Source organism: Loxodonta africana, chromosome 3 (genome assembly GCF_030014295.1).
Source record: "Loxodonta africana isolate mLoxAfr1 chromosome 3, mLoxAfr1.hap2, whole genome shotgun sequence".
NCBI classification, from domain to species: domain Eukaryota; kingdom Metazoa; phylum Chordata; class Mammalia; order Proboscidea; family Elephantidae; genus Loxodonta; species Loxodonta africana.
In genome coordinates, this window is record NC_087344.1 from 42,119,510 (window position 1) to 42,137,174 (window position 17,665).

Consider the following 17,665-nt stretch of genomic DNA (forward strand, 5'->3'; position numbering starts at 1 on the left):
AAAGGGGTCTTCAAGGTGGGGGCAGGGGGTGTTCCAGAGGTGGTGCTTGAAAGGAAGGCCCAGATGTGGCTGCTTGTGCAGGGAAGAGCACAGGCTGAAGGGCAGAGGAAGGTCCAGCACACAGAAGCTTGGTAGCTTGACTTCTGGGGACCCCATGTCCTTTTGGGAAGAAGGGGTGGCGATGCCTGGGGTTTCAGTGAGCCATGAAAAGGACATGTATATAAAGAACAAAGCAGACACATGTGCTGATAGGTGGCTGTTGGTGTGATGTCTCGAGTGTTGGGCTGCAAATGCAGTCTGGTCTTGTGCACCTGGTTCTTAGCTACAGGTGCACACACCTGTGTGTAGACCAGTGGTTCTTAACTGGGGCAATTTGCCCCACCCCCACCCCCACCCCTGCGCCAGGGACATTTAGGATGTCTGTAGACGTTTCTGGCTGTCGTGACCTGGAGGAGGGCTGTAACTGGCATCTAGTGGGTAGAGGCCAGGGATGCTGCTAAACCTCGGATAATGCACAGGATGGCCCCACAACAGAGAAGGCTCAGGCTCCAAATGTGCCATGCCTGAGAGCCTGGTGTGCGGAGACTCAGACCCTGCCTGGACCTGCCGGGGGAGGGGAGGGGGTCCCTGCCCTGGGAAGGCTCTGTGCTGCCCTCATGCTACCAGTGTCTGTCTCTCCCCCCAGAACCCCGACATCGTCCTGGTGCACTACCTGAATGTGCCAGCCATCGAGGACTGTGGCAAGCCCTGTGGCCCCATCCTCTGCTCCATCAACACCGACAAGAAGGAGTGGGCGAAATGGACGAAAGAGGAGCTTATTGGGCAGCTGAAGCCTATGTGTGAGTAGCTGTGGCTGAGGGGACTGGGTGTGGGGGCCCCATCCCACATAGGTGAGCCAGGCTTCACCCTCTAAGGCCCACTCACACCCCGGCATTCATGTGGTGCTCACAGTCTGTCTGCTCCGTGGCAGGACACGAAATGCCGCTCCCATGCTGCAGCTGAGAAAAGTCAGATTCAGAAGAACAAAGCAACATCTGAGAAATTACCCACCAAGGGAGGAGAGGGTTCAGCACTGCAGATTTCTGGGCTGTGGGCAGGAGGTCTGGGGTGCGGGATAGGGGGGCAGGCCAGGTAGGGGAGCGGAGGGGCTGGCAGAAGCTGGCCTGCTCCCACACTCAGCTGTCTGCACGCTGGGTCTGAGCTCAGCCGCCACCTCCTGGACGCAGAGCTGCCTCAGCTTCCAGACTGGGTGGCAAATGGATGATGGTAATTGAGCTGGATTTCATTTTGTCAGCAAAGTGATGCTTTCGGAAGCATCTGTCAGGTGCAAACCACTGAATGCAAAACACAGAATGAGTCCAGAAAGCACACCAGGGCCTCATTTCCGTGGGCCTCAGCTCCGGAAGTGGCCAAGGGGCCGAGGTAGCCTCCTCTGCCCGCTGGGCAGCTGGGCTCAGGAAGAGCAAGTGTGGTCTACTGGGCCAGAGAAGAGCCGGGCATCAGTGCTGGACACAGGCCCAGGCCCGGCCGTGGAGCGCTGATTCTCCAGGCTTAGAGCAGAGACCTGTCATCATGCAGGACCTCAGAGATCGGCCACGGTCACTTGGAACCACGGACCTCTTGGCAGCTGGGCTGGAGGGAGGAGGCCAACGGGCACTATACACAGGGGGGCAACTAAAGCATCATCTCTGGGGGCAGGCAGGGAGTGTCTCACCACTGGGGTGTCCAAGCTGAAGCCAGGGACACCTGCAGTGACCAGCTGGCCCTGGGGGTCTCTCCAATGCTCAGATTTGAAGATCCCCCCTCCAGCTCCACTTGGATGGTGGGTCAGGAGGGCAAAGGGAGGCCCCTGGAGGCCAGCAGCCTGGGCAGGCTGGACTGAGCTCAGCACGTGCTGCCCTCCTGAGCCAGCTGCTTGGAGGGCGGCTCTGGGCAGCTTGGCCTCAGTGCCACTACCCAGAACCTAGAACCAGATGGCCCAGGGACCTGCCCCAGTTCAGGCTATTACAGTGGGACTTTCTGAACTGCAGTGCTCACCATGTGCCCAATGCCCTGAGGGTAAAAGCTCCTGGTGCGGCAGAGAGTGCCTCCACCATGGGGCCCCACACCTCTGCAGCCTCCGACTCTGCGTCCAGCCACGCTCAACCTTTTTGGTTCCTCACAGGAGACTGCTAGCCACCCCCCAATCCCCCGCTCCGCCTTCCCTGCCCCTCCTCTGCCCTTCCCCTCCTCCTCCCCTCCCCCTCCCCTGCACCCTCCCTTGCCCCTCCCTGCCCCTCCCCTGCTCATCCCTGCACCCTCCCCTGCCCTTCCCCTGCACTCTCCCTTGCCCCTCCCCGCCCTTCTCCTGCACCCTCCCCTGCCCATTCCTGCACCTTCTCCTGACCCTCCCTTGCACCCTCCTCTGTACCCTCCCCTGCCTCTCCCCTGCACCCTCCCTGTCCACATCTGCTCACTCCCCTGATCCTTCAGCTCTCGGCCCAGACATCACTTCTCCCTGGGCCCCCGATTGCTGGATGGGGACTCACACCCCAGCACGCTTGCCTTCTCCAAACCGCCGCCCAACACTGGACCTCAGACAGGAGTCTCCCTCCTGTGCCTAACTAGAGGGGGTCACATCAGCCCCTCCACATTCTGCAGAGTATTGAGAAATCAGGAAACACTACAGTGAACACCCCATGAGTCCTCCCTGCCACAGCTGCCCGCAGGGCCCAACATGGCACCAGGCACATGGAAGGCCCCTGTGGACATTTGTTGAATGGATAAATGGAAAGTGGCTAGCCCAGCTCTAGTCCATTTCCCATGGGAGCCTGAGGAACTGGCAAAAGCCTCCAGTGTCCAGGCCCGAAGCGAGGTGATTGGGGGCTCTCCTCCAAGGCCAACCCAGTTAGGAGTAGGATCTTTTCTTCTTCACCTTTCTGGGCCTGTCACCTCTTTCTTCTTGGGCTGCCCCTAGGAGTTCAGACTCCATTTGCATCCACACAGCCAGGGAGCAGCCCAGCCCCAACTGGGCCCAGAAAAATCTCCGGGGACTGTGTCAGCCAGAGATTAGCCAAAGGGATGCTCCTGAGTGAAAAGATGCCTTTCAAGATGGCCAACATGGTCAGGGCCCCTCTGCCCCCCCAGCCCCCACCCACCCAAACATCTTTCTCAACAGGCACTGACAGCCCTTTCCCCATAAGCCATCCCATCACCATTCTCCCTGTACCTTCCTCCTCCTTTTATTTGACCTGCTTCCCTTTTCTCTCCTTGCTACCCCTCCCTCCTTGCAACACCCCAGATCCTCAGCAGTGGCCCAGAAAACCCACCATCTCCATGCAAAAATTTGCCTGTCCTCAGTTTTTTTTTTCAGACAGGGATGCCACCTCCCAGATCAGTGGGGACATTGTGCTCTGGGAACCCCAGGGCGTGGAACCAAGGCCTGAGCCGGGCTCTGATGCTTAGCTGGAGGGACTTGGAGAGCCGCTCAAAAACCTGCAGTGCATCAAGAAAATTATGTAAAACTACAACAAACTCCCCATAAATCTAATAACACTTGGTTCGCTGGTGTCTCGGGAGGAAGCGAGGAGCCTTGCACAATTACTCAGAGTGGGCCCGAATGTGCGGGGCGCTGGCTGAAGACGCTCAGCCTGGGAAACACATCTCGGGAAGCTCAGCTCAAATAAAAGCTTTTGATTCAGACCAGGCTTGGAACCCACTTAGGGCAGCCGCTAACCGTGTTCGGGGAAAGCAGAGGTGTGCTGGGTGCCAAGAAGGTATCAGATCTGCTTCCAGAATCAGGCATGCCACCAAATGCTGGAGCCAAACACATTAGCTTCATCACATTTTCACATAAATCACATTCTTTCAAAGACTTCACAGTTTGATTTCCTGATGTTTCCAAATTTCTCTGCCCTGCAGCAGAGTTGTCAGTGATTTAATCAAAATGTTGTGCTTATCAGTAGAGAAGTGAATCTCAGATCCATGGCCTGTGCCTCACCTGTTGCAGAAAAGGGGGGGGGGGACCTCGTGATTCTCACGCCTTGGGAATCTCACAAAAACCCATGTCTAAGCCAGATGGATTCAGAGAATCCCACCTTGATTCTTCCTTTCAACCTGCAATCCAAGGGATGACTCCTCCAGATAAAAAAACAAAGGCAGAAAAAAAATGAAGTTGTCTGATAGGAATTCCCAATGCGTTTCCAAAGATCCTTCCTGTCTTTTATAATTCCATCTCTAATAGTTAGAATACGGGTCCTGCTGCTGTAACACAGACCAAAACAACAGTGGCTTAAACAAAACAGGAGGAGTCCCTAGGTGGCACAAATAGGGGTTTGACTACTAGGTTCAAGCCCACCCAGAGATGCCTTGGAAAACAGGCCTGGTGATCTACTTCCAAAAGGTCAGAGCCTTGAAAACCCTGTGGAGTGGTTCTACTCTGCACATACGGTGTCACCACGGGTCAGAATCGAATCCACAGCAGCTAACAACAACAACAAATAAAATAGGGGCTTATTTCTCTTTCGCATAGCAGTTCAGGGTCAGTATGGAAGTCCACAGTGTCAGGGATTAGCAATCCAGACTCCTCCCAGTTGATTGCTCTGCCATTCTTACAGTGTTGTCTTTTTTTTTTTTTCTTAATGTAGCCCAAAATGGCTGCTCCAGCAACTGCCATCACAACTACATTCCAGTCATGGGGAAGGAGAAAGTGGAGGGCATACTTCTTTCTTTTAAGGCCATGACCAAGAAGTTTCATGCATCACTTCCACTCATATCCCATTGGCCAGAGTTTTGTTATATGGTTGCCCCTAGCAGCAAGGGAGTCTGGGAAGTATACTGTTTTGCTGAGCAACTCCATCCTAACATACCTGGGGAATAAGGTTCTGCATGTGAATCACCCATTCTGGCTCATCATGCACACCTTGCTAGTCTCAGCTGAAGGCCTGGACATGATTGACGGGGGTCAAGTCTGAGATTCGGAGTCTATAGAACACAAGTGAATATAACCTAAAGCTCAGCATGCCTCCTCCTGGAAATTCCAGAGTCTGTTCCAATGCAGCTGGCCCAAGAGCACCAGCTTTTCACCAGGCAACTCCCATAGTGGGAGCTCAGGGCTGGGCAGGTGGCGTCCTCACCTCTCCATTGACTGCTGAGAGATGATTTTGAGCAGGGTAGAAAGGCCTGCCAACCAGTCTGCACCACATTCCTGCCAGCGTGGCTGGGAGCTTGATCTTTGGCTGCCTAGAACCACAGTGGCTCTGAACCCAATGTCTGGAAACTTCCACCCTCAACTCTCCTTGAGCCTGTGTAGCTGGCCCCAACCAAGTACAGCCAGTTCCTGTGAAACCTATCCTGTCTGTCCATGGGGCTCCAAGCCCCTGTGATTTTCTCCTCAGCAGCCCAGGAGGGGCTGAGCATGTGAGCAGTCGGTGAGATTCCACCATTCAGAGTATGTTCACAGCTCTTCCCCTAGTTGCGATCTTGTCCCAGCTCCCCATGAAGGGCTCCACTTGGACACCCTGGCCGAGAGCAGATGGCCCTGCATCTGCCCACCAAGGCCTGGGCCTTCCTGCAGGCCTCTGAGCACCCCAGAGATGATCGGGGTGGCTCCACCCTGACCACCTTCCCTAGAGCCACACTGTTGTCATCCCCAGGTCCTCAGCAGGGCTGGATGGCAAAGCAAGCTGGCTGTCTGGGAAGCCAGCATAGCACGAGGTCCTGCACCTACACCTGCAACTGCACTGTACATATGCTCCCCAACATGTGCCCATGCACACCTCTGTGCTTATCCCTGTGCTAACATGTGCACACACACCACTGCCCTCCCCACCCACATGCACACGGATGTGGGGACACACGTGTGAGTTCAGCCCAGCTCAGCAGAGGAGTGCTTAGTTCTCTAGCGCCCCCACTCCTGACACCCTCTCTGAAAGCAGCCTCAGGAGGCAGGGACCTGAGTATGAGTCCAGCTCAACCTCATACTGGCAGTGACCTTGCACAAGTCCCCGGAGTTCTCTGAGCCTTGCTGCCCTCCTTCATATAAAGGGGTGATAATGGACCTGCCTCCATGGTCACTAAGGCCATTAAATGATACCATGGATGTAAAGTCTTTAGGTTCCAGACTGCTGCAGCACACAATAAGGGGAAGTTATCAAAAGCCAGAAAGTCATTCTGTTTGTTGAGGTTGAGACCTAACACTTGAGCACTTAGCCTGTGCCCAGCTCTGTGCTAAGGGTGGGACCCCAAAGGGACCCCAGCTGTCCCTCAGTCCTTCATAGACTCTTCCACCCACCCAAACTGGACAGTGAACAAGCTTTAAGAACTTCTGCTCTGAGCAGGGTCCTAGGCTGGGCCCTGGGAAGAGGTAAAGTGGGAGAGAGCCCAGACTTTCCTCAAGGTTCATGGTCTAATCTGGAAGACAAACCAAAGAGGACAGGCGTAACAGCTAATGATTCCAAAGCAGACAGCATTAGGGCAAAATAGATGGTCCTGCCTTCAATAACTCAGAAATTCAGAAAATCAAGGGAGCGTGCTCGTAGAAAGAGGACTTACCTTGGCCTTGATGAATGCGTGGAATTTGGAGAAGGGCAGGAAGCAGAGAGGTGCTCCCAAGAAGGTTTGTGTGAAACAACATGAGGGAAGAAACGGCATGGGAGCCAAAAGCAAACCCGTGGTGGTGGCCCTGGAGTGATGGGACTGTGTCACATTTGAGTCTGAAAGGGCTGGTTGAGTATGAAGTGATGGAAGTCATGTTGACTGTGGAGGGGCAAAGGCCATGTTGAATGGGGGAAGTGGAACAGGAGCAGGATGGAGGTCATGTTGAGTGTAGGAGGTAGAAGTCATATTGATTATGAGGTGATAACTGTCATGTTGAGTGAGAGGTGGAGGCCATGTTGAGTGAGGGGGCAGAGGCCATGTTGAGTGTGGGTGGGGGCCATGTTGAGTATGGGGGGTAGAGGCCATGTTGAGTATAAGAAAGGGGATGTTGTGTTGAGCTGACGGGTGAAGGCCACACTAAGTGTGTGTTGAAGGAGTGGAGGCCATGTTGAATGTGAGAGATGAGATTGTGTTGAGTATGGAGAGTGGAGATCATGTTGACTGAAAGGGGAGATTGTGTTGAGTTGGGGAGCAGAGGCCACATTGAATATGAAGTGGTAGAGACCATGTTGAATGTGGGAAGATGGAGCCCTTGTCAAGTATAGCTGATGAAGTCCATGTTGAGTATTAGAGACCATGCTGAGTGTGAGGGAGGAGATTGTGTTGAATATGGAGAGTGGAAGCCATGTTGAGTGTGGGAGTAGAGGCCTTGTTGAATGGAACAGGGAGATTGTGTTGAATGTGGAGGGTGGAGGCCATGTTGAGTGTGTGTTGAAGGGGTGGAGGCCATGTTAAGTGTGGAAGTGGAGGCCATGTTGAAAGTGAGGGGAGAGACTGTGTTGAGTATGGAGAGTGGAGACCATGTTGAGCGAAAGGCGAGATTGTGTTGAGTTGGGGAGCGGAGGCCATGTTGAGTATGAAGCGGTAGAGACCATGTTGAATGTGAGAGGATAGAGCCCTCGTCGAGTATAAGCTGATGAAGTTCGTGTTGAGTATAGAAGTAGAGACCATGCTGAGCTGTGACGGGGGAGATTGTGTTGAATGTGAGGGATGAATGCCATGTTTAATGTAGGGAGTGGAGGCCATATTGAGTGTGTGCTGGGGGGTGAAGGCCATGTTGAGTGTGACAGTAAAGGATATGTTGAGTGTGAGAGGATGGAGCACTTGTCGAGGATAGGCTGATAAAGTCCCTGTTGAGTACAGGAGTAGAGACCATGTTGAGTGTGAGGCGGGAGATTGTGTGCAGTGTGGAGAATGGAGGCCACGTTGCGTGTAGGACTTGAGTGTGCTATTGTGATTTCAAAAAAAAAAAAAAACCTTTGCCGTGGAGTAGATCCTGACTCATAGTGACCCTATAGGACAGACTGGAACTGCCCCACAGAGTTTCCAACTGGTAGCCTCAAACTGCCAACCTTTTGGTTAGCAACTGTAACTCTTAACCACTACTCCACCAGGGTTTCAATTCCCCCACCATCTTTGGTCCTTGGGTACCTGCTTCCTGTCGGTGTTTTCAGGAGCCAGGGACTCAGTCGGCCCCCTTACCATGCACTCTCTGACCCTCCATGCAACTCTCAGACCTCTGCAGGAAACCCCTACAAGGTTTCCAGGGACACGAGGAAGCCCAGGATGCTAGGAAACAGGGATCTCCACGTCGCTGAGAAGTGACTGGGGCGGCAAAGAAATTGGAATGCAGTAGGCTGGTTAGCAGGCTCTGGCCTCTTGCAGGCTCTCAGAAATCTCGCTGTTGGTGCTCCTCACCCCACCATGTTAGGCCAACAGAGCCCTCAACCCCTAGAGCCCCCACCTGCCCTCACCTGTCCTGGAGACCCTTGCTGTTGCTACCAAGCCTTGGGTTGTATATTCAATGCATCTTTTGTTTTCTATTTTTCAGACAAAGACCAAAGATCCAGTAAGGGGGGCGGGTGGTAGCGGTGTTTATTTGTTTTGCTTTTTTTGCTTAGATTGTAATCCTGGTGATTATAGAATATCAAGAAGTAAAATCAACAAAGGCTTTCCTCTCCCAGCCCTGCGCCAATCCCGGTTTCTGGTCGATTAGCGCCACCTGCTGGCCAATAGCAGCAGAACAGCTCTGAGATGCGGGCCCTGAGGAGCCCAACTCCCCACCCTGGCAATGAGGGCCCCGCAGAGAGGGGCCACTGTCCACCCCCACCTGTGGAACTGGTGTCTGGGGCATGGTGGGGAGGCTATTAAGGTCTGCTGTTGTGATCCTGGAGTGGTGGGGCTTGGGATGGGGCTGGAAAGAACAGAAGGAGCCCTGCTCCCCAGGTACTTCCTCTTCAAATCAGTCTACCCTGATCGGGCATCACCTGTCTGGAGAAGGGCCTGGGAGCTCGCCTCTGACCAGGAACACGTGTTCTTAAGTCTCAGCCAAAATCTGGAAGAGGATATAGTCGACACAGGAAGAGGAAAAAGATGTGCCCCACCGAGCTGCAGGTGTGGCAGAACGGAGAGGTGAAGGAGGAAGATCAGCCAGGGTGCAAGCTGTTGTCAGAAAGGGTCTGAAGGTTCTTTCCAGCCAGAAATGGTCACTGTGCAGCATTTCCCAGTGTCCCTGCCTCTGAGAGGAGATTCTCAGATTTGGAGTCAGGGACCAAAGTCAGGGGGAACCCAGAGAATGCCAGAGTAGCCACGGTCTACCCAAATCCACCACAGCCAGCAAAGCCTGACAGGAGACTATAGCTCAATGCCGAGAGCAGGGGTTCCCACTGGAATCACTTGGAGGGGTGCTAAAAGGCAGGTTCCTAGGCCCCACCCCAGACATTCTGATTCCACAGGTCTAGAGTGAGTCTCAGGTCAGGTCAAGTCAGGTGCTGTCAAGTCTATTCCGACTCATAGCAACCCCATGTGACAGAGTAGAACTGCCCCCATAGGGTTTTCTAGGCTGTAATCTTTATGGAAGCAGATCACCAGGTCTTTCTCTCGTGGAGTCACTGGATGAGTTCCAACAACCAAACTTTCAGTTAGCAGCCAAGTGCTTAACCAGGGCTCCTTAGAATGGGCCTAGGAACCTGGATATTTTAATGAGTACGCTTCTCAGGGTAGGGCCCCCAGGGTCATACTTAGAGAAGCCCCAGCCTAAAATAGGTTCCCCTGAGAGGCCAGACCAGGATCCCTGTCCTGGAGAGTGGGGTCTGGTATCTTTTGGCGTACAGGCCTTCTTGAGAACCAGCTGATGCTCCCATTTGGTAGGAGGAGGCTGGCATTGGAGTCAATACTGAGTCTGGTCCAGGTGCCTTCCCAGAGGGTGGCACCACAAGCATGCACAAAGATGCAAAAAGAATTGCATATAGATTTCTGGGGGTTCCAGCGCCCCTTGCAGCCTTTCCATAAACCCCAGGTTAAGAAATACTGCCCTAGAATTTTCTTTGTTTGAAACCGAGGTATCAGTACGAAGCATGTAGTGGGGCCTCTACACCCACTTGCTGACTTGAACTTGTGAGCAAGCCATGGGGGGAAGGAGTTAGGGGGCTCAGTCTGTAAGAGAAGAAGTGCTCATCAGTGGGTGGATCCTGAAAGCCTAGAAGGTTCGATTCTGCTCCTGCCTGTGTCTGCAGGACTTGAAGTCTTTAAGGAGGCAGAGTTGATACAGAAAAGCCTGGGGAGGATTTCCCTGTGACTTTTGCTTTTCCCTTTGGTTGGGAACCGCTGGCCCTGGAAGCAGGTGGATCGGTCCCTCGACTCCTAGGGATCCGCAGCCCCTGGCCCCCCTCCTGCCAGGAGGCCTCTCAAGCATCTCCGGGCCTGGCACAGAGGAGAGCAGACACGGGGGAGGCCAGGCTGATTTTAGTGTGAGGCTCGCCTCATTTTCCTGCTGGGAAGATCCAGGTTTGTTTTCACAAATGTGAGTTTCTCCCTCAGGCTAAATCTTATTTTGCTGTCTTGGCCTCCAAAAAGGAGAACTGAAAGGAAGAGAAATACTTCTTTTGATTTCCCTTCTCTCTCTGGCTGCTTGCCACTTGGGGTTGCCCTGGCGCCTGCATCCGCTGCTGTTACAGAATCCCCCCCCCCCATCAGTGCATCATTCATTAAGTCAACCAGCATTGAAGGAGGGCTACTGAGCAGTACTCCGTGCTGTGCTGGGCATACAGGGGCCCTGCTCATGTCCCAGCCCAACTGCCACCCTGGAGCTAATCATATAACTTCCCTGTGGCTGCAGTGAAATACCACCAACTGGGTGGCTTTAAATCACAGAAGTGTATGGGCTCATAGTTCTGGAGAATGGGAATCCAAACCAACTTGTTGGCTGGACCTTGCAATAATCTGTGGTGTATATAGGATATTGCACTGCCCCTGGGTGCAGGGCGCCACTGAGCACTTTCTATCAGTCTGGTAGAGGCCAAGGTCCTTCCTCAAGCACAGGAATGTGTTAATTAAAAGAGTCACGAGCTTGATTTGTATTTTTGAGATAATATTACATTAAAGTTATCTAAAAGAGGTGTGTCAGATTTTGGACAGGAACGCGATTTCAGTGCTTGCCAAAGGCACCATTTTCCACAGATACGCCGCTGGCTGTACTGGGTTAATAGAGACTGCTCAGTGGCACCACGCATCCAGGGCGGGTACGATACCCGCCAAACCTGCCATGCCTAGCTACCCTTCTGCTTGTGCTCCCTCCAGAGGCTGTAGGGGAAGATCCTTCTTGTCTCTCCCAGCTTCTGGTCGCCCCAGGCATTCCTTGGCTTGCAGATGCATCATCACATGGCCACCCTCCCTGTCTCCCTGCCTCTGTGTCTCTTCTTTTGTGATAAGCTCACTACTTACATTGAATTAGAGTCCCTGGATGGTGTAAATGGTTAGTGTGTTCAGCTGCAAACCTAAAGGTTGGAGGTTTAAACCCACCCAGAGGCACCTCAGAAGAAAGGCCTGGTGATCTACAACCAAAAAATCAGCCATTGAAAACCCTATGGAGCACGGTTCTACTCTGACACACATGGGGTCACCATGAATTGGGGTCAACTTGCAGCAACTAGTGGTGGCAGAGGTCGTGGTTATTCTGGATTAGGTTGCACGTGCTACTGAATGGCCTCGTGTTAACCTACCTGATACCATCTTCAAAGGCCTTATTTCCAAACAAGGTCACATTCACAGGTACCAGGGCTTAGGACTTCGGCATATCTTTTTACGGAACATAATTCAATGTATGACATTTGTGCTGACCCCTACTCGGCACTGGGGAGAAAGGGGTTGTCAAATTTAGAATTAGTTGCCAATATTTAAATCTCCAGATTCTTTTTAAAAATCAGAGGCTCTGGACCACACGGTTAGGAGCCAAGAAGCAGCTAGCTACCCCTTTAGATGGAGCCTGCCTTCCTGCGGGCACCACCTCGGGGCACCACCTCCAGGCACCTGGAGGCAGTTAAGTCCAAGATCTCACAATAGGCAAGAAGGAAATGGCCTGGAAGCCTACTTGGTCTCCTGCCTTGCCCTCTGCTGGACAGACGTGTGGTTACTGCCACCTCTCTGCCTTCTCTGTCCCTGAGCAGGGCCTGGGAGAATGGGCTGCAGTTAGATGGAGGTGGGGAGAGCCGGACTCTAGCCCAGGTGGCTCCTCTGTTGGAGATCACTGATGAAGCTGATTCTCTCCCAGGCACACGGTGCTTCTGGCATCACTAGACAATCAGAACTTCAAGTACCTTCACGCTTTATTTTGATATGAAGAATTCCCGGCCGCAGTCACAATGCCACTTAGCAAATCAGGAGACGATTCTGAGAGCCTCCGAGTGGCTCAGCAGTACCACATCCCTGTGTGGAATACTCAGCCAGGGCCACTTCTTTTGTCACTGAATCTCTTGTTGATTACCTGGGAGGCCAACAGCCAAGGATGAGAGCAAGTACTACCCAGTGTGGTTGAAGTTTACCCAAGGTGGTGGGCAGTCATTACCTGATTCCAAAGCCCCCTTCCTGCCCTCCTCTCCCTTCTCCTCGCCTCTGCTGTCCAACCCACCTAGAAGGAAGACCACCATGTTAAGTCCTCAACTCCTCGCTGCCTGCCAGACCCTCTGCCTCCACTGTTGTCCAGGAGACATTTGACACTGGAATCCATGCCCCATGTCACAAGACAATCAGAGCCAAGAATCACAAGCCCATTAGGGGGACAGCACCCACGTCCCCACATGCACTTGATGAGTACACACCCTATTCTGTCCCCACTCAGCCTCTGCACTCCTCAGAATGAGATTTCTGAAAATTTTGTCCCAAGGACCAATAGAAGAATGTGACTTGAGTGGTGAGATTAGGAAATTGAATAGTATGTAGGTGTCTAGATATGAGAAGTTAAATCTAATGAAAATTTCATCCAGTTGAACCAAGAAATCAGAAGTAAGGTCTTTATTCCTGTCAACAAGAATACAGTGAAAATTAAACCAACACGGCTGCCATTTCCTATTGACCTTGTTGCCATGGAGACAGCCTTCCAATGTCAACAACTCCAGAGGAATCCTAGCAGCTTTCATTCATTCAAGAGAGGCACATGGCTGCCTCCTTCTCTTGCCCAGCATCACGTGGTTCATAAGTAGCCTGACCATGCATCCAGGGTTGCCTGAGAGGGACTCTGTTTATACCATTGTCCAAACAAACGATGACCACACCCCTTCCAGTCTCCCAGGTGACCTGATTTGGACAAATTGAATGGTCTTCATCTTTATAGGTCTTTCTTGGGTGGTAGTACCCAGGTGGGAGTACTGGATGAGCCCAGAGTGATGAGGGGTGAGGGAAGAGGCTCCCACAGCCCTCTCTGGGGGTAATTGCCTTTGTCACCGACACCACCACTTGTCCTTGTCACCTGCTGGCTACAGAGGCAAGAAATCTCTTCCCATGCAAGAAAGGCTAAATGATGATGCCAGCAGGTACTGCCTGTGCTGTTACTGTGGTGACCAAAGCTCTAGCTGGACTTCCCCTGTCATCATTCTAGAAGTTACTGCTCCACAGAGCAAAGGGGAGCAAGGTGGCCAGTTCTCACTGGTTTCTGGGGCTGCCGTGATGTGAGGGGACCTGCTGTACTTCTGCTTTCTGACTCCATATCCATTTCCTCTCCAGAGTCTCCTAGGCATGACTTCCCAGAGCAGAAAAGGTTGTCTCATTCCAGGCTCGAGCCCCCACCTGCCTCAGATCACCTATGCCCGCCTCATCAGAATCCCAGGTTCCCTTGGGAAATGACGATGTGTGGTCAGGTGTGAGGGGTGCCCATTTTACAGATGAAGAAACTGAGGTCAAGAGGAATCAAGGTTCTTCCCAAGAGTTCATGGCATGTGCAGAAACAGGCTGCAGCCACTCAGGGTCCCTAACCCCAGGCCGGCATGGTCTCCCACAGCCTCCCAGCATGTCTGAATTCCACCTTCTTCTTTCCATGTAGCCAAATCAGAAGCACTGAGCACAGAGGTTCACCTTGCCCTTCAGTAAAGTCCCACTAAGTCTCGGGGTAGCCACATCAGGAATGGATGGATCCCTTTACCACCTCCACCTCACCCCCAATGAGGATAAATCCAGGGGAGAAGCCACTGTCTCAGAGGCAAACACTGCTCCCACAAATCCCATGCTGCCCAGAAAAAAAAAAAAACTTTCTTTAGTTTCTTTGCCTTTCGTAGACTAGCAAATCAATTGCTATTGAGTTGATTTCAGCTCATGGCAACCCAATGTGTGTCAGAGTAGAAGTGTGTTCCATTGGGTTTTCAACGGCTGATTTTTCAGAAGTAGATTTCTGGGTGGACTCAGACCAACTTTTGGGTTAGCAGCCGAGGGCATTAAAACTGTTAACCATTTGTACCAACCAGGACTCCTTTGTTAGTAAAATGGGATAATAATTCCTGCCTCAAAAGGTTGTTGAGAGATTAGAGATGTAATCTGTATATCAAAACCAAATCAAATCCAGTGCCTTCAAGTTGATGCTGACTCATAGCAACCCTAGAGGATGAAAGAGAACTGCCCCATAGCGTTTCCAGGGAGTCGCTGATGGTCTTCGAATTTTTGGTTAGCAGCCAGTTCTTAACCACTGTACCACAGGGTGCTTCCAGATCCCCTGGAGGGCTTTTGAAGACACAGCTGCTGGGCCCACCCTAGAGTTTCTGGCTCAGTAGCCCTGGGTGGGGCCTGAGAATGTGCATTTCTGAGAGTTTTCAGGTGAGCATGATGCTGCTGGGCTCACACTTTGAGAACACCACTGCTCCATGTGAACGGTGAGGGTACCTGGCCCAGCACCCTGCTCACAGCAGATGTTAAATCCAGGATAGCTGCTATTATTTATTTTTGTAACGGATGCAGTATATAAAGAATCTAGCACAGTGCCTGGCGTGTAGTGTGTGCTCAACAGATATCATTTTTGTGGTTATTATTATTGAGACATGAATGAGCTCTACTTACATCTAATTGGGGGAAACCATGAATGGATGAAACAGGAGGAGAACAGTGCTAGAGAGGGTAGGATGGACTGTGAAATTGTTCATTCATTTCTTCACTCAACCAGTCTTTACTGAGCATCTACTGGGTGCCAGCGAGTTCTCAGCTCAGGGGACAGAGCAGTGAACGCTCCAACACTGACTCCCATGAAGATGAAAGCTGCAGTAGCCAGGAGGGCTTCTGGAGGAGGGGGCTCAAGCTGGGCTCTGCTGGAAAGAAAGAAAGGTGGGGTTTAAAGTGGCAGAGGAGAGAGGCATTCTGGAAAACTCCTGATTTTGGAGCTGCCACAATATATCAGACTTGAACCGTGTACACACATATACATACACACATATACACAGACATACATACACACAATACATACATATACTCATGTGCACACACAGAGACACACATATATATACACACACAGAGACACACACATACACATATATACACACAGAGAGACACACACACACACATACCTGCATACACAGATACACAAACCAAGTGTTCAGTGCATAGGGCGGCAGGGGCCTCTCCTAGGGGCTTATAGGTTCCAGCCCGGAAGCCTAAGTTGGGGGGAGGCTCTGAGTGGCCCCAGCCCCAGAGATGGGAGCGGGATGTGGGAAGCTCACCTGAGCCCAGGTAGCCAACTTAGGAGAAGTTCTCCACCTCTCTGCAAGGGCCTGGAGTGGGACAGCCAAACTCAAGAGGCCCTTTGAGGGTGGCATGCCCACAGGGTGGGGGTGAGGCCCTTCCCAGCCCTCTCATCCACATCTCAATTACTTCTCCCGGTGGTTGGCTGCCTCTCGGGTAAATTGTTCATCAGAAGATGCTCTCCAGAGCACAGACCACATGCTGCTGCCATTGATTTCGTTTTGATTATTCATATTAGTGGCAGCATGGCTGCCGGGTGTCATAATTAGGGTAATCATCCTGTACAGGCCAGGTCAGCGCTGAGGTGGGCTGTTGGCAGCTACCACAGCCACAGCTCTGCAGACCAAGCTTCTGGCAGCCCTGCAGCAGTGCCAGGCCTCAAACACACTTGTCCCAGGGCAGTGGGACTGTAGGGGTGGGGCATTTCCCTTGCCTGTGGCCATCCTGGGTGACCTTGACCTGCACCTGCTCTACCCCATCCCTGGGACCCTCCCCTTCCCTGGCCTTCCTGGGCACGTGGGTTTCTCTCCACCAGTTGAGCGGCCCAGAGACCACTATGCATGGGGAGAAGAAGGGAGGGCCCTTTGTCTGGGATCCAGCATGGGCTGGGCTAGAAGACTCTTGGCGGCCAGTGTGGACTGAGAATAAGGAGCTGGGTTTCCTACACAGAAGCTCTGTGGGCAGAGGCGACAGATGTCACCCACAGCCACCCCCTTAACTCATTACCACTGAGTCAACTCTAGACTCATGGCAACCCCACATGTTATGGAGTGCAACTGCTCCATAGGGTTTTCTTGGCTGTAATCTTTATGGAAGCAGATCACCAGGCCTTTCATCTGCGGAGCCTCTGGGTGGGTTCGAATCACCAGCCTTTAGGTTAGTAGTCGAGTGCAAACCGTGTACACCACCCAGGGACTCTCACAGCCACCCAGGTGGTAGTTCTTCCAGGAATCCCCTTTTATCTTTCTTGCCCCCCACCCCAATCCAGTCCATAAGCTTACATTTAATCAAATGTACTTTTAAAGCAGTTTCCCTTCCATTGCCTTTACGAAGGGGTAGGGGGCACACGCGTGCCTGTGTATGTGCACATGTGTGCGCGCGTGCATATTAACCTTCTTTCGTAAAGCACTTTTCCTTAAAGAAATCTCCTTTCCCGCTGATTCATTACGTGTCAGGAAGCAGAGCGTGACATGTTAAAAGCCGTCTTGATAGTATTTGATATTCAGGACTAACAACTCACCATCTCGGAGGAGGGGGTTTTCTCTCCCCGCCCACCAAAGCTGGGAGGGAGACAATTTGCATGCTGGATGTGCCAAGACAGTGGGTAATTTGCATTAAGCATCACGAAGTTCTCTGCTTGCAATCTGTTACCGTTCACTGGGTTTTTCATTTTATAACCTTCACAACATACGGCGGAGAACAACAGGCAGAAGGCCCCATTGCTGCGCCCCCATCAGGACCAGAGAAGAGCCTGGTGTGAGTTGTCAGGCAGGGAGGGGCCCTGGTCAGAAATGCCGGCTGGGGGATCTCCAGGAGACCTGAAGAGAGGTATCTACCAGTCAAGGGATTATCAAGCCCACCAATCTCTGGGTGTCAGAAACGGTCAAGCATTGGACTACTAGCTGAAATATTGGTGGTTCAAACCTACCCTGAGGTGCCTTGGAAGACAGGCCTGGCAGTCTGCTTTTGAAAAGTCACAGTCTTGAAAAACTGTCTGGAGCACAGTTTTACTCTGCACACATGGGGTCAGCAGGAGTCGGAATCGACTTGGCAGCAACTAACAACAACGACCACCCCACCCCAAGACCCCGGACCTTCAGGTGGGGTGTGCCATAAGGCCAGAAGCTGGAGGAGAGGCTGCTCTGAGGACAGCTGCCCTCTCAGGTTGGCCAAAGTCAAAACTCAGTGAGGGTTTCATGGAGAGCAAAAGCAGATCTGTCTGGCCTGGCTCTGCAGTGAGCATCCACTCCAAGTTCCCCACGTTGGAAGCTGGTTCCCCTCCTGGACTTTTGGTACCTGCTGAGTCTGGGCTCAGGAC

At 52.4% G+C, this 17,665-nt stretch overlaps 1 protein-coding gene across 1 annotated transcript in view; it reads left to right on the forward strand.

The window, feature by feature from the left end:
* The window catches only part of CAMTA1 (calmodulin binding transcription activator 1), a 1,094,671-nt gene that overhangs the window by 983,398 nt on the left and 93,608 nt on the right, over positions 1 to 17,665 (forward strand). Inside the window, exon 7 of the mRNA XM_064281181.1 lies at positions 686 to 839. Coding sequence (XP_064137251.1) covers positions 686 to 839 — 154 coding nt within the window. The remainder of the gene's footprint in view (positions 1 to 685; positions 840 to 17,665) is intronic.